The sequence below is a fragment of the Nicotiana tabacum genome, chromosome 1 (genome assembly GCF_000715075.1).
Source record: "Nicotiana tabacum cultivar K326 chromosome 1, ASM71507v2, whole genome shotgun sequence".
Classification (NCBI taxonomy): domain Eukaryota; kingdom Viridiplantae; phylum Streptophyta; class Magnoliopsida; order Solanales; family Solanaceae; genus Nicotiana; species Nicotiana tabacum.
The window spans coordinates 219,895,941-219,911,886 of record NC_134080.1 but is presented as its reverse complement, the minus strand read 5'-3'; the positions used below and the strand labels follow the sequence as shown (position 1 = coordinate 219,911,886).

Genomic DNA, 15,946 nt, shown 5'->3' with positions numbered 1-15,946 from the left:
TAGAGAGAGAGAGAGTGTGTGTGTGTGTGTGTATATATATATATATATATATATATATATATATATATATATATACACACACACACACACACACATACATACTCCGGCCATACAGTGTCATTTTTTCAACAAATAATATAGCTTTTGGATTTATCGACAAAAAAGGTTAAACTTCTAGATTTCTCAGATGATTTTTGCCAGCAATTATTTTTATTTCGACAGACCACCATAGTAAAAGAATTTAACGAATTTAACTAGAATCTGTTTCTGCAATTTCAGAAAATATTCGTCGAAAATTAGTTGATCTGGATAATGTTTAACAAGATTTCGATTATAGAACCATTGCCATTGATTATCCACTGCAATGGTTGTAAGGAAAAAATTTATCCGCACCAGGTGTTTACACCAAATCAATAGATGCATGACATGTGTCTTGCATATGGACTTCAATCATTTAACTATGGTAAATCATATGCATTCTCATCTAATTCAATTAATTAACCATAGTGAGTTAATATAGTTTTGTGTAAATTGCAATAAATATATTTGTAGCGTTTAAAATAAAGGCTTAATTGCAACGGTAGAAATTCTAATTCCACTGAACCCCGAATGAGTTTTTTTTTCTTTTTTTTCCTTATTATCTGTAAGCCAAAAACCTAGGCACTCATTGCAAAGAATCAGTAGCTTAGAGCGAAAGAACACAACAAACATAAGAACACTCGGGAAAATTTTATTTTGTGTCTCGTATAACTGACACTAGTTGTATGAGGCAATTTTTTTGTCTCACAATTTTGTAGACCCAGATTTCTGTGGACCCAAAAGTGTAAGATTGGGGTCCATAAATTTGTGAGACAAAAAGGAGTTGTATGAGACACAAAATAAAACTTCTCGAGAACACTCGGGCAAAGGCACACACCTAGGACACTTTGCTTTTGATCTATCAGATGTTTGTGTAGCTACAACCTAGGTGTGCGGTCCTTCACTGATCCTGCATGAACGTGGAATGCCTTGTACACCGAACTACCCTTTAGTGTGTTCGTTCTGATTTTGTGTCATGTTCAGGGCTTTGCTCCAATCTGAACACGAGAAAGAATCTTACCATTGAGATTTTTTGCATAATCAGTTCATCATGAATCTGTCTTTTCAATTTCCTTCAGTGCCTCTTGATGAGCTGCCAAATCATACCAACAAGGAAAATGCGTATTCAACCAAACTAATGCGATAAAAACGAACATAGGAAATTCCATAATTTCATAGCAACAACTAAATACTACTGTATTATTATAGGTTCGTAGTACAAACTTAAGTTACATAAAGAAAATAAAGTACTATCAGTAAGAAATCTACAGAATCAGAACCTCTGTCAATAAACCTGCCTTCTCTTTAGATGCCTAAACAACTCATCTGGGTCTCTATAAGATATATCCAAATCCTACCGAGGGAAAAGATCACCTGATCGTTCTGAAAGTAATTAATGTTACAGTGGAGCGTGCATGTTAGCGGTAAGACCCTCTTCTTCCACGGCCACGCCAACTCCTACCTCCTCTTCCACTGCTTCTTCCAGCATCATATATACCTGCAAATGCCTTGTTAACTAGCTGGTGCTGCATACCACCGGCTCCACGGCCCTTTTTTGTTGCATTATTGCTCGACACATTTGTAGTAGCAGCTGGTCGCTTCTGACTGTGACCAAAATATTATATAATTAGACATTACTATCTTCATCAATGAGAAATACTACCGATGACTAAAGTCAACAATCCACATACCCTGCAACAGCAGCAGTTGAAGGACCCGATGGCTTCGCGACTTCTTTCCATGATAAATTTACTTTTTGATCTCCAATAAAAGTTGGTGTTTTTGTATGCAATGGCTGTGATATATATGATGTCACACATCTAGCATGCTGATTGTAGAACAAAAAGTGCAAAATCAACAGGCGTTACCTGGGTCATTGCTAATATATTGTTACAAGCCCGAAGCGTAAAGGTAGCATTCTGCTTCTGCGTCTTCTGCAGATCATAGAAAACAGCCAAGTTCACACCAACAGAAGAAAAAAATTGGTTACAAGGGAGGATAGGGCGAGAGAGAGAGAAGGTTAAACCCACAATTGCATCCTTTTCATCTTCTGTTTTAGCAGCAGCCATTGCTTTGTTTTGATCTGACATTCCTTGGGTTAATTTCTTGATCATAGCCCTAGCCAAATCCTCAACCGTGCTCAACCTGTTTTATCAACATGAAGGACGGTCAGCCTGAAAAGATTAAAAGCAAAGACCAGCAACAACTACAATATGACAGAACCCCAGCTTCTCCTTTACTTGGGCTAGTAGGAGCATGCTCCATACTACCCACAGCCTCTTCCTAAGTTCTTGTTAACCCAATAAAGACACAGAAAAATCCCCCCCCCCCCCCCAATGTTCGGCCTTTATTCTTACCAATTACTCAGAGGGGGAAGAAAGGAAAGAGAAAAGCCCCCAGTTCTCTCAATTCTGAAAGTGGTGTAAACCCTCTTATTGCATGACTACTTGTGGTGCTCATAGGATATTCAGCTGTCATCAGGTTAGCAAAGTAGACTTGAGATGCATGAAAATTACCTTACACACACACAATTCACCATATTCGATATTTAAGGGAAAAAGAAAGGGGTGTCTGATATTTCTTGTGTTAAACAAAACGTAATGAGATGCTCTCTTGGGAATGACGCTACTCGGCTAGATGAATACAGTTGCATGAACAAAAAATAGATGGTTTTCCACAAACCAGAATATTGATATTGAAGCCGGCATCCCATTTTTACTTCAAAATGAATTTTCTTGATCAAAAACATAATCTAATCATTAATTGGTTGGCATCATGTCTTCGGAAATAGCAAGCATTGGTTATACAGTTTGATTGTAACATGAACGAACAGAACAAGTAGAAGCACCTCTCGGTAAAGTCCTTATATTGCTCCGAGAAATCCTCCCCCAGTCTATCTGATGGTTGTCCAGTGACAATCTTGTAGCCACAGAGACTGTTTGTTGCGTTTGGAGCCTATAAAATTCCAAATCGAGAAGTATTAAGCAGGTTGGCTCCATGCATCAGGTATGTTATCCATGGGCGAAAAGGAACTTTCTTACCTTGTGAGCTAAATGGTGAAAGGTATACAACAAACACTCAATACACGTGTAGTTAATTTCTTCAATCTTTCTTCGAACCATGTATTTCTGAGAGAAAACACCAGAACGTCATTTTCAGCAAGAGTTTCAAAGCATTTCAATAGGGGATCCTAGTGACTGGAAACACAGAGCAAAACTAGTAAGAGCATACCTAAACTATGTTGTATGCACAGGAGTCAATTAGAAGAGAGAAGATCAATAATATGCTAAAAACAAATGCTGATAGGAAATGCAATGAACTAGACTGAATAACAGCAGTACAGCTTATGACACTAAGCAACCACAAAAAACAAACTACACTAATTTTTGTACTTCATGAATTATGCAATAGACATGGCAAGAGCAAGAATGTATTTGTGTGTTCTCCCTGTACTTTCACGTATTAAACCAGAAATAGAAGCATTGATGTTTAAGAGAAAAAGGATAAGCAGCAAGTGATGGGAACACATATAGAATCTCCATATCTACCCAACTCTAAAGTTCCAAATGCAATATTCATGAAACCTTCAAAGTTAAACCTTTAAGAGCTGAACTAATGATGGAAGCAGCTGTCGAGAATCCTGAGTTGTTGCATAAAGTGAACATTCAGAAAGGTTCTTTAGCAAGTCCAATCTCCGTTCTTCTGGAAGCTGAAAAAAAAAATACTGCCCTTGAAAACTTGAAAACCCTAATCATAAAATATGGACCAGCGAAGAGTGGTAAAAAAACAAAAACAAAAAAAAAGGAGAGAGAGAGAGAGAGAAACTCAAACTCGGAGAAGTGTAGTTAAAGTGTTGTTAAAGGCTCGCTAAAAGCGTGCCTAAGCCCTGAAGCCAGGTTGTGCGCTCCTCCTCGCTCAGAGTGTAGGCAACTAGGCATCAAGGTGCTAAGACATGTGCACCTTCACCAATGGGTTGTCTTTAAGGGCACAACAGCATACATATAGCTTAGTTATAGTTTTTTCACCCTCTTGTCTAAAGTGTGTTCCCCTTCAGTCATGATTTCTGTATTTAAGAGTATAACATATAGTAGTCTTACCGTAGGCATGTTGCGCGTGTATTTCATATCAATAAATACAAGTTACATAGATATTATGCACAAAAGTGTTTGAATTATCAACAAAAATTTAAAAATCCAAACTACTGGGAAAAAATCAGGAACATGAATCACATTTATCCAACTCAATAAAAGAAGATCTCTTCTCTACAAATGCCTTATTATTTGGACTTCCGTTAGGGACAGATTTAGGTTCTCATGCCATCCTTTCTAGGTTGATTCGATTATTATCATGATAAGAGATGATACTTGCTAATATATGTTGTTACTTCCTTTAACTCAATAGTCATTAGTAATTGGTAATACCAGTTAACCACATATTCCTAGTTTGATATTTTTTTTGCATTACATGCAATATTTATCCGCTAGATGGATTTCTCGACACTATAAGAAACTACTATGACAACACTTTAGAAAATGTTTTATTAACATTTTCTTAAAAAAGAATAGCTTAAATAGCTAACATTTTCAACATTACCAACCTTAAATATTAAAATTTTAGCAATCTGAAAATAATCGTGAGCTCCTAAGTATGATTTCTATACAATTTGCTTTAAGTTTTCGTATCTTGGTATTTTAAAGTGGAAGACTTATAATATCACCTGGATTATTGTTGTTCCGAGTGAAATAACAATTCCTAAAATTATGAATTCTTGTGAAAATTAACTTACTCAACTAATATAATTTATCTTATTGCGATTACATTCCCACATATTAGATTTCCTATATAGTTTAAATAAAAAAGATTTAATAGTCAAAATTTTAGTTGATAACGTCCTACATATTAGAAAGTACTAACTAAACGATGATATTGTCCAATATGAAATTTATTTTTCAATATTAAAAAGTCGATCAATTTTGCGTTGAAGTTTCGTGATTTTATAATAGTCTAGAGTGATTGAAGAAGCCAGAATCAATAGAAAAGTGAAACATTAATTAGAGTGTCATTAGGATGTCACTTAATTGCCGAAATACTTCAAAAAACGTCTAAAACTTTTAAACTAACATTCCAAATAATTGACTTTTTAAAAATTTAGTTAAGGTAAAATTCTAATCAAATTTAAAGTCCTAAATTTTAGGTATTTAGTTTAAATAAGGAAAGATTTAATAACCAATTTCAATGAATTTTCGAGTCTTAAAATATATATATATATAAGCCTTTTCTATTCTTTTGTCCAAAAAATCATTATTGTGTTTATAGTTACTTTTTCTTGCATTACATTTCTTTTTTTTTATGAAGTAAAAAAACAAAAACAAAACTTAGCACTTTACATTTGTATTTTCTATTTTTTCTTCATTGGCGCTTTTCTTGGCTGAAGCCCACACTTTACTTGCACTTTGCATTTAAAGCTCTAAAAGACCTTAGCACTTCTCACTTTTGACTACTCTGAATCTCTGATTCTGTAATCGGGATTGTTATATTTAACATGTTACGAGCACCATTCTTTGAGATATAATTGTGTGCTGACACTATCAGATCAAGGCATAACCAGGGTTATTAAAAGCTATCACTTTGACTGTTAAAGCAATGAAGCGATGCGAAGTGTTTCAGGGATGATGCATTGCGCTTCAGAAAAAATGCAAGCTTCAAATGACGCACAAAATTATTCTAATGAGAAACAGTCGACTCTTCACATCTCAACTTTGAGTTGGATTAACATCAGCATTATTGTAGTTGAGATTAGTTAATTTAATTGAAATTGACTACCATAGCACTAAATTCATATGTGTATTGTAATTCTATTTTCCGTAAACAGTGCGCTTCACCTCTCGCTTATCGCTTTGAATTTCATGGACCTCATTGCTTCTTTGTGCTTTTGAAAGCACGGTCATAAACTAAGCCTTCTGCTAGTATAGTATGGAATTCAAAATTTTCTCCAATAAATAATATCATAGATGGCGCTTCTAGCAGAAGCTAGTATACACCAATAGCAGAAGCTAGTATGCACCAAAATCAAAGAATTAATTAGTTTGGAGTGCCAAAACTTAATTTAATCAAGATTCTAGTGTATTATCTTATTGAGATAAAAAAATCCGACAATAGTTGGACACTTGCTAAGAAATTGCATCAAATCATAAGATTCTGCCAAACCACAATAAGAAATTATGCATGCAATGGCTACTTACAATATATACTGATTCCGGCCTAGTTACTCTAGTCCAAAAAAAAATTAATTCTTTTGTAGTCCTAATTCCGTTGTGTTTTTCTTTTCTTTTCTCCGACAATTGTGATTCTGGAACTTCCCAGCAGTAGTGGTACTTCATTAATTTCTAGAATACTATACTTCATCACTGTAACCGGGTCAAGCTATTGCATTCGTCTAAGCTTAAAAGTAGCTTCATAGGGACAATTATGGATCTTTCTATGCTTTTTGGGAAAGAAACAGATGTTTCCAACCTGTACATACCAGCAACAAATCTCCTCGGTCAATTAGTCCAATCAACATAGGCTTTTTGTAAAAGTTGTTGTTTCAAATTGTATGATGCAGTTGGCCTAATCAAAAAATTGTATAATGAAGTTCTAAACATAAATAAGATGCCTCAGGAATCGACGACTGTTCATGATTCCTGGAATTCCTTTTAGCCTAGTTCCCTTCTCTTCAAAAATCATAACTGGTCATCAATCCAAAAATAGACCACCTGGTACTCGTCTCTTCTATTTCGACACTTCAAAACACTGTTTAATTCTCATCCAAACCAAGCCCTCCTTAGCAGCAAACAAAATAATTTGCTACTTTAATCTATAGTGTCCAAACTCCAACCTAGTAACTGTTGATAAGCGACCCTTCACCGTATACATAAGAGTAATGGATCTTACGCATTCTAACCATAATAACAAGAAACAAATGTTTCTACTGCATCAATGCATAAAATCAGGAGAAAACATAAAATAAAGCTTGCAGTAGAAACATTTGCATTAGTACTATAAAGCACGATTTGCTTGTTCAGATATTTGTAAGTGCGTAAAATGCACTCACTGCATGAAGAAACTAATATAGGAATCATAAGGGTTACCTTGTCAAAAACAGGCACGATTTGCTTGTTCAGATAGTTGAGAAACTTAATGGCCGATGCACCCCTCTAAAGACAAATGAATGTGAAGTCAATGACTACTGCAAGAGTACTATACATTGGACAACTTAAGGGAAAATAGTACACACCTTGAAGAAGGGAAGTGCCATTGAAAGGCATAATATGTACCTCTCGATATGATCAGCATCTGACACCTACCAGAAAGGTAAACAAGCACTTAGATGCATATTCCAAAGGCAGCAGGTATCAATTTTTCTGAGTTTTGTTAAAAGGGAAGGTTGCAGCGAATGCAAAGGAAACTGTGGACATGAACTCCATCAGATACCTATGGCAGTAAGAGATCAAAAGCTAACCTTAGGTCTTCATAAAACCACCGAAATACTATCTGTAAATACTATGTAAAGTAGTACCAAGACTATACCCCTGTACTGGAGATCTTCAAAGAAATGGTACGTTACTGACCTTTCTGATCAAATAGTTTCCCGGAAAGCATTTTGGATTAGAATTAACAAAGACTCTTTCTTTAACCATACAAATCTCTTTTCCTTCTACCTTCTAAAAGGCCTGGAAACATATTCAGTTCAAAATTCAAGTAGACTCTCTCAGATCCTAAAAGCATTGGCCTTTAATGATTGGGTGTACCCTCATGATTCTGAAGAGGAAATGCACAAAAGCAAGCAGAACTCAGAATTGAGCACGAATTGAAAAATTCCGAGCCTTAACGGGGAACAGTAGTGCAGTTATAAAAAATTTATCAGTAAAAATGCAGTTATAAGATTGCATTAGTCAAAGCAGTGATCACCCAAGCATAGCCATGGTAATGAAGTGTTGCTTAACACCAATAACATAACAACCATACAAAACTAGGGTTGCCTCCCAACAAAGGAAAGGAACTAAATCACTTACATTAAATTGAGCATCAAGATCAGCCTGACCTTCAATAATCTCAACAAGCTCCTGAATACGCTCTGCAGGAGCATCACGGCCAAACAAGCTCAAGCTTTTCAAAAAGTCCATGAACATTTTAAATTCAGCAGCCGTTACATCTTGCAAATTCTACAAAACATCAATTTTTTGGATTGGTTAACAAGAGCAAGGACAGTTAAAAACCCACAGATACCGATAATAGAACCATCTGATGTGGATTAGCATCTTTAGCCCTAAAATTTAAAAAGAAAATTGATATAAAAGAAACTGGGAATTTGAAAGAGAACTTCTTTGAGAAAATTCAACATGATACCAATCCGTACCTGCTTTACCAAAGTAGTTATATGCTTCTGCACCTCCTCTGGCTTTAGGAGCTCCATCTTAAGCGGGAACACCTGCAAAATAATGGGATTCATTATAGCAATGATCAGCCACAAACGTATGGAGTTCACCAATAAACACTTCTGAAAAGATATATGCAGTTAGTCCAAGTCAAATGAACTGGAAATCCATGATCATGTGGACAACAAAGACATTTTGCAGTCACCGTGTTAAATTCATCCTTTCTTAGTCAATTGACTGCCAGCATAAATCAAATGGGAAGAGTTCATTTTCCTTTTCCTTGAGAAAATACTTCAAGAGTAGAGAAACACCTTATCTCTAAGAAATAACAGAGTTTTTTCACGAATGCTTTCCCAAGTGCTAAGATCCTCAGCACTCCGATCCTCGATGCTTCCAATATGCTTAAACAGAGCAGTTAAAGAGGCTGCAATAGACAAGTGCAACCAAATCGTAAGCAGGATAACCAATGTGAATTGCATGATTTCAAACACCTGACCTAGAGAATAAATGCAAACATAATATCTATAAAGCATTCATCAATATAATGTGAGTACCAGAAAACCAATAATATAACCAGTTTCCATAGCATGGTAGCTTAGTATCAAGGCACTGAAGGCAGCACACTAACTATCATCCTTGTGCAAGGAAAGATGTGAAAAAAGCCGATGTCAAAAAGAAACCAGGAAAAAGGGTACTGCACCCAAATTGCAGGTGTATTAAATTGCCAAACAGTGTTCAGAATCACCCAGATGGAATTGCACGCACCTCATTCTTTGGTATGGTATATGACAGACTAAAATAGTGAAATCCTTTGCATGCAAAACAGTTCAAGAAAATATTAATCTTAACATTATGAACTCAACTAAGTTACTGAGAATGTATAACAACTTCCCACTCCCCCACACCACACACACAAAGAAAGTCACTCAGGAGAAAAGGCAGCCACCCCATCAAGTCTGCCCTCACAGGACGAGCCACCTAGATTGCCAGCACTAACACCGAGATAACAAAAAGGCCTTTATGATGCAAACCACACTTCATTTCACAGTAATGTCATCCACCAGCACTACCACACTACCTGAGCAACTCAATAATTCCCTAAAATGGAAAAGACAACATTGACCGCGCCTGTTATATTAATCAAATCTGTGAACCCTCGCAGATGCCAATGCCCCACAGTTTTTTCCCAAATCACAAAGAACTCCCTCATGGTTTTCATTTGGTGATTATTCACTACACGGGTACGTCTATTTATTATTCTGTTTTTTTTTTATGAAGTCTATTTATTATTCTGTTTATTATTTATGCATTCAGTAAACATAATTTGTTCACCATCTTGAGTTAGAAGGAGCATGTTAAAGGGTAAGTGAACTATTGAGAATATTGTACAAAATATAATTAATAAATATAATATCCAAGAGGAAATTCATTTACTCGTGAAAAAAGAAAAACTCTATTAGCCAAGAGAATAATTAAGAATTCTGCGTAGAATACTCTTAATAATTATGCCATAATTACTTATCAAAATAATTATGCTATGAGCCTATGACTAAGAATTCCAAGAGTTAGATTTTTCTTATTCATACAGCACGAAATTCCTATTTAAGAGTCCATTTCTACATTTGTTAATCAACCCAAATATAACAACAGTTCTCCTCTTCTTCTTTTTCACAAAAATAATATCATAAAAATCTCCATTACATGATTTTATGTGAATCCACTAGAGCGGTCAATATGGGCCGGGCTAGGCTAGCCCGGCCCACGCGGGCTTTAGCAATTGATGGGTTGAGCTAGCCCACCATTTTGATGGGCCTTATAATGGTCAGCCTACCCAGCCCTATGTGGGCCGCGGGTCCCCACGGCCCGGCCTATCAATATTTAAAATATAATTTTATATTTTTCTTTAAGTTCTTACCTAAAAAAAGATAATTATTTAAAAGTTAAAGAATATCTTATTGGAAAATTTTCGCAAAATTTAATAACTTTTTATATAGTTCCAATATATCACAATAAACACTAAAAAGGTAAAAAACAAGACTATATTTCATTCACTAAAAGTCAAAACTCAAAACAAACTATTCAAGAGAACGTCCATGACGCTTATGAGATATCCAACACATCATATTCATCAAACACATTTGAATCCACTTATGACAAAGTTGTCTTAACATCTTCACTTTCATCTATATTTACAATTCATATGCAATATTAATTAGTTAAATATTAAGAATAATTAAATTTTAAAAACTAATAATATTCATATTCACATAAAATATTTCCAGTTTGAGTTTGGGAAAAGCTGTGCAGTCAATTTCAAGTAGTAATAAGTGTTTGGACATTTTCATAATAAATGCAACTTATGTACTTTGTAAGAACACGTCACCAATGCTAAATGTTGATTCTGATGCTACAATAGTAATAGAAATACTAAGTACATCACGCGCCACCATTGTATTTTCTAGAATGGTCCTTCCAATACATGACAACATCCATCTCTTGAAACTTCTCAAGATCAAGTTTTGGTTCCTCTAAGTAAAGATCCAATTCTAACTTTCCATCTCTAGAGGCAATATACTTTTTATTTTTTATTAGGCCCACAGACTTGGCCGGGCCAACCTCAATGAAGCCTCACGGGCTTACTCGGGCCGGGCTTAAAAGCCTCATTTTTAAATGGGCTCCAAAAATTTTAGCCCAGTCCTACTAAATCACGCATTGGGCCGGGCTGGCCCAACAAGCCAAACCCATATTGACGGCTCTAGAATCCACAAACACAAAATAGTACAGCCATTTCAGAACATCAAAAGTAGCTTTTATATTTTTTGTGTATATGACTTATGAAATATGTAAAGGCCCGAATATAGTAAAATGGTCAAAGAGAAATTCATACTGTTGACGCCAACTATGTAATCTTGTTTAGGATTGATGCGTAGAGGTGATTGATTGATTGATTTCATAAGTCAAGATAGTAATAAATACGATTATAAATATTTTAGGTTTCATAGTAGTGAATTAAGCAACAGTTAGTGACATTCCTGAGATTATTAGACTTGTCTACACATTCAGCACTTCCTATTTTTTTCAAAGACCAGTTTCAGTCACAGAGTTCAGGCATTTTCTGTCCTCTAGGGATATCTTGTGTCAATTTGAAGAAAACCCTATGACCAAGGAGTTTGCCATTCAGACAACCATGCTGGGCCTGAACTGATAAGATTAGATGTTATTGTAGCTTCTCATTTGTTTCCCGTGTAAAGTAGTAAGATTAGAAGTAATTGTAGATCTAGTAAACATTGTAATGACTACTAATGTTAATTCGTTAACGACATCAACATTGAGAATTCCAGTTAATACAAAAGTAAGGATAGTTGTGATGAATAATCACACTAGAAACCTTCATAATGTTACTAATAAGTAATAACAGATGTAAGTGGAAGATAAATTATTGACCATGAAACTCTTGGACTTCTATAGTTTCGGGGAGAGCTGATTTAATGCTAAACTTCAGGAGCAGAAACTCACTCTTCACATCCTGACGTAACAAGGTCATAAGAGCCTTGTGTACAGCATCACGCTCTACATTTTCACCTGACATAATTGGTATAAACTGTATCAATATGAGCAAATGATACGAACCAACCAAGTCCACAAGGCATTGAGCACAAAATTTACCTGCCACGAGGAGCGGGCCAAGAATGTCAACAATTTTAGACAAATGCTCAGGTGTATCTTTGCAGAAAAGCGGAAGTCCACGGATCGCTTGTACACGGACCTGGTAGTCAATAAAGAAAATACAAAATTTATTAGACAACACACGGTAAAAGTCAAACCTAGTTCTAAGATATTCCAACTTCTTCACTAATAAGCTACCAATGACAACTATTCTTTGACAATTTCTATTATATAACAATGAGGACACAACCACATTAATGCCATCACACCATCACAGTTATTTTTCTGGGTAAGCCACAGAACAAAGCTGGCTAAATACATAGGCTAGGTATGTCTCTTTATATGTCTGGTGGCTACTCGGATGATTTGGAGTTGATTTATAACAGAGTAATTAGTATCTTCTATTTAGAAAATCAAAGAGTTCAATGTAATAACTTATACTAACTTCTAGTTATAAATGCTTTGGGAGTTACCTTGGGTTACTGAGATGGGTGTTCGTATTATAGATAATAGATAGGCGTGAGTATCTCTGGAAACCACACCTATTGGGTATATATCATGTTTTATCCACTTACACAATGTGTAGCGGGATAAGCCATGTTGGTCACATGGTGATAAATGTGAGTGTCTTAATGGTTCTCCCAATATAATAAAATGGATTTACAATTATGGTTATGTCCTAAGGAGCCTAAACTGGTTTTGAAGTGTTTTATGAAACTTGGAAAGATGATGAATGTTGAATTATGATTTCAAATTATGTTTTACTATCACTTATTATAGTTATTGTTCTTGGGCAAGCCACCTAACAAAGTTGGCTAAATATGTACGCCACGTATGTCCCTTAGCACATCTGATGACTACTCGCATGATTTGGAGTTGATTTTGGAACAGAGTAAATAATATCTTCTAGTTAAGAAATGAAAGAGTTCCATCTAATAACTTCTACTTGAGATATGAATAATCGTTTTTAAATTAGTCCAACACCCCCAAGGGGTTTTATACATTTAAAGGGTCTGGGCACCTCAAGGCTATGTCATAGGAGTTTAAATTCTATATTACTTAAACAATAAGGTCACTTTAAAATGTAATCGCATGTAACTCCACTTAATAGCATTGATTAGTAACCTAAAATAAATGGTAAGCAACATTCTATAACAGGTTAATAGTAAGTATGGGTTGAATACCAACCCCAAGCTCTTCGTCTTCGCTTAAATACCATTGCTGCTCAATAGCTTGCTCCGCTAACTGAGGAAAAAACTTGAAGAACTTCGGAATAAGCTGCGCAGCTAACTGCTTGGCCTTTCCACTGCCATTTGCTGCCGCAATAATGCCCTCATATTCCTGCCTATGCTGTTTTCAATCCAAGCAAACAATTCACAAAAACTAAATAATCAAATAGAGTGTAATGGAAGCTTCCAGAAACCCTAACAGAAAAAAAAAAAAAAAAAAAAACTGAAGTTGAGAAACTACTGGCTTGAGACAGACATGAGCAAGCAATTCACAAAACTAAATAATCAAAATATGTGTAATGGAAGCTTCCAGAAACCCTAAGAGAACAAAACAAAAGCGAAAATTAAACTAAAGATAAGAGATAACTGACTTGAGACTTGTCTTTGGCCTCGTTGAGCCGTTCGCCGAACTCGTACAGTTTCTCGATGTCGTTGGAATCATCAGTAGCTTCCGCCATTGGAGGTTAAACACAATATGAGATAATATTATAAGAGAAATGTCGCGGAGCGAATGAGAGAGAGAGCGCTAGGGTTTAGGAAAAGTGAACGGAGGTTAAGAGATGAGGAGAGGGAACAGAGGGGGTTTTGAAGATGTGGGAGAAGGGTAATACTGTGAGTTATGAGAAAGGTCACTTGATATACAATTTTTTTTTAAAAATAACATAAATAGAAGATACACTATATTTTATTACTCTTAAAAAAAATTAAAAAATTTTATCTTATTGTTCTTAATAATATTATCTGAATTTTAATGAATAAAATTTCTATTAAATTAAAGAGAGTTGTATAATCATTGAATAACATTTTTATCCTCAATTTTTCTTTATTATATTATCAAATATTTATTGTTATTGCATTATTAATAGAAACTTTTATTAGCATATTACCTTGTTTAATATTTTTATCTACTACTTTATTTTTATAATATAATAGAAGATATATATTTTATTACTCTTGAAATATTTTTTAAAAATTTTATCCTATTGTTGTTAATAATATTATCTGAAATTTAATAAATAAAATCTCCATTAAATTAATGAGGCTTATATAGGCATCGAATAACTTTTTTATTCTATATTTTTCTTTATTATATTATTAAATATTTAGTATTATTGCATTGTTTGTCACGACCAAAAATCTATTAAAGGTCGTGATGGCGCCTAGCACCGCTGTCAGGCAAGCCAACAATGTTTGATTAACTTAATTACTCATTTTAGTAGTTTTTGAAATCATAATTTCCTTCAATTAAATAATAAGAAGTCAAATTTACACAGTAAGTGAGATGTTTTCACAACTACAATACCGAACAACCAACAAGTACCCCCAAAACCGACGTCACAAGTGCATGAGCATAACTAGGGAGTAAATAAATACAGCATATGTCCAGAATACAAGTTAGACAGGAAAAATATAAATAACTCTGAAGGAGACTCTGCTGGCTGCGGATCGTAACGTGGAATGTAGCTCACCTAAGTCCCCGCATTAACCACGCCTCTGCGCCCACAAGGCCACTAAACATATATGTACCTGCACAAAAATGTGCAGCAAGTGTAGTACGAGTACGTAAATCAACGCGTACCCAATAAGTATCCAGTCTAACCTTGAAGAAGTAGTAACGAGGGGTCAATTTCGACACTTACTATGGGCTATCAATAAATTACCGTTATTATAATTAAGCATGAATTATATAAAACAGCTGGAACTCAATAACAAGAAGCAAGTAAACAATTCTTTTACTATTAGAAAATTTCCAAAATTATTTTCGTCATTCAACAATTTATATCTCAAGTCAATGAAGCAATATCAATTATTATCAGTTCCAAAGATTTATCATGCGCAAATCATGTTGAGGTCGTACGGCCCGATCCAACATATAAATATAAATTATGCATTGTCAAGGTCGAACGACACGAACCATAGATGCATCTATTAATCTGCCGAGGCAAACGGCCCGCTCCCATGAGAGTAGTGAAAATTTACCCCGCTCACGGAATATATTTGTGACGCAGTTGGACATAGATTTCTCAAATTATTATATTATTCCTCAATTCTTTTCAAAAATATGAAACTCAAATGAAAACTTTCAAATCTTGAAATCCTCAATTTCAACTCTTTTCAAGGCAATTCGTAAGCATACTCAATCTCGACTCTTTTAGAGGCAAATAATAAATATAATCAAATAACGGTATCAACGAGGCATGGTGTAAATCTAAAACTATCCGGACATAGGCATAATTAGTAGCTATGTACGAACTTTCGTCACCTCGTGCATACGTAGCCTCCGCAAATAAGAGCACACATGAATTCAATTCACCTATGGGGCTAATTCCCTCTTACAAGGTTGGAAAAGAGACTTACCTCGCTTCGAAATTTCATAACCGGCTCCCAAGCCTTTCCAACAACTCAAACTGATGCCCAACGCTCCAAAACTAGTCAATAAATGTGCAAATCCATAAATATATACTCTAATACTCATTATAATCCAATTTACAATAATTTTCAACTCCGCTCGAAAAGTCGATAGAAATCACCATCAGGCCCACTTGCCCGAATTCC

The 15,946-nt window shown here is 35.1% G+C and overlaps 1 protein-coding gene across 1 annotated transcript; it reads right to left on the bottom strand.

The window, feature by feature from the left end:
* Nucleotides 1-1,249: 1,249 nt before the first annotated feature.
* Nucleotides 1,250-14,033, bottom strand: LOC107830655 (apoptosis inhibitor 5-like protein API5). Its single transcript, XM_016658278.2, has 16 exons — nt 13,762-14,033; nt 13,350-13,511; nt 12,162-12,261; nt 12,012-12,077; nt 8,807-8,919; nt 8,477-8,548; nt 8,133-8,282; nt 7,355-7,420; nt 7,209-7,274; nt 3,677-3,787; nt 3,120-3,206; nt 2,927-3,033; nt 2,109-2,223; nt 1,947-2,012; nt 1,770-1,873; nt 1,250-1,683 (listed from the first exon to the last, which is right to left on the bottom strand). Exons 1-16 carry the CDS (start codon nt 13,846-13,848, stop codon nt 1,497-1,499), a joined length of 1,659 nt encoding a protein of 552 aa, XP_016513764.1. The 5' UTR covers nt 13,849-14,033; the 3' UTR covers nt 1,250-1,496.
* Nucleotides 14,034-15,946: the final 1,913 nt, after the last annotated feature.

Bases quoted from the DNA above. Each gene is read 5' to 3' on its own strand.
- LOC107830655 (XM_016658278.2), bottom strand. From the start codon at position 13,848: ATGGCGGAAGCTACTGATGATTCCAACGACATCGAGAAACTGTACGAG. The intron at 12,262-13,349 runs GTTGGTATTCAA...ATTGACTACCAG, and splicing joins GCGAAGACGAAGAGCTTGGG to GTCCGTGTACAAGCGATCCG. The intron at 3,207-3,676 runs GTTTAACTTTGA...GTTTTCTCTCAG, and splicing joins CATTAGTTCAGCTCTTAAAG to AAATACATGGTTCGAAGAAA.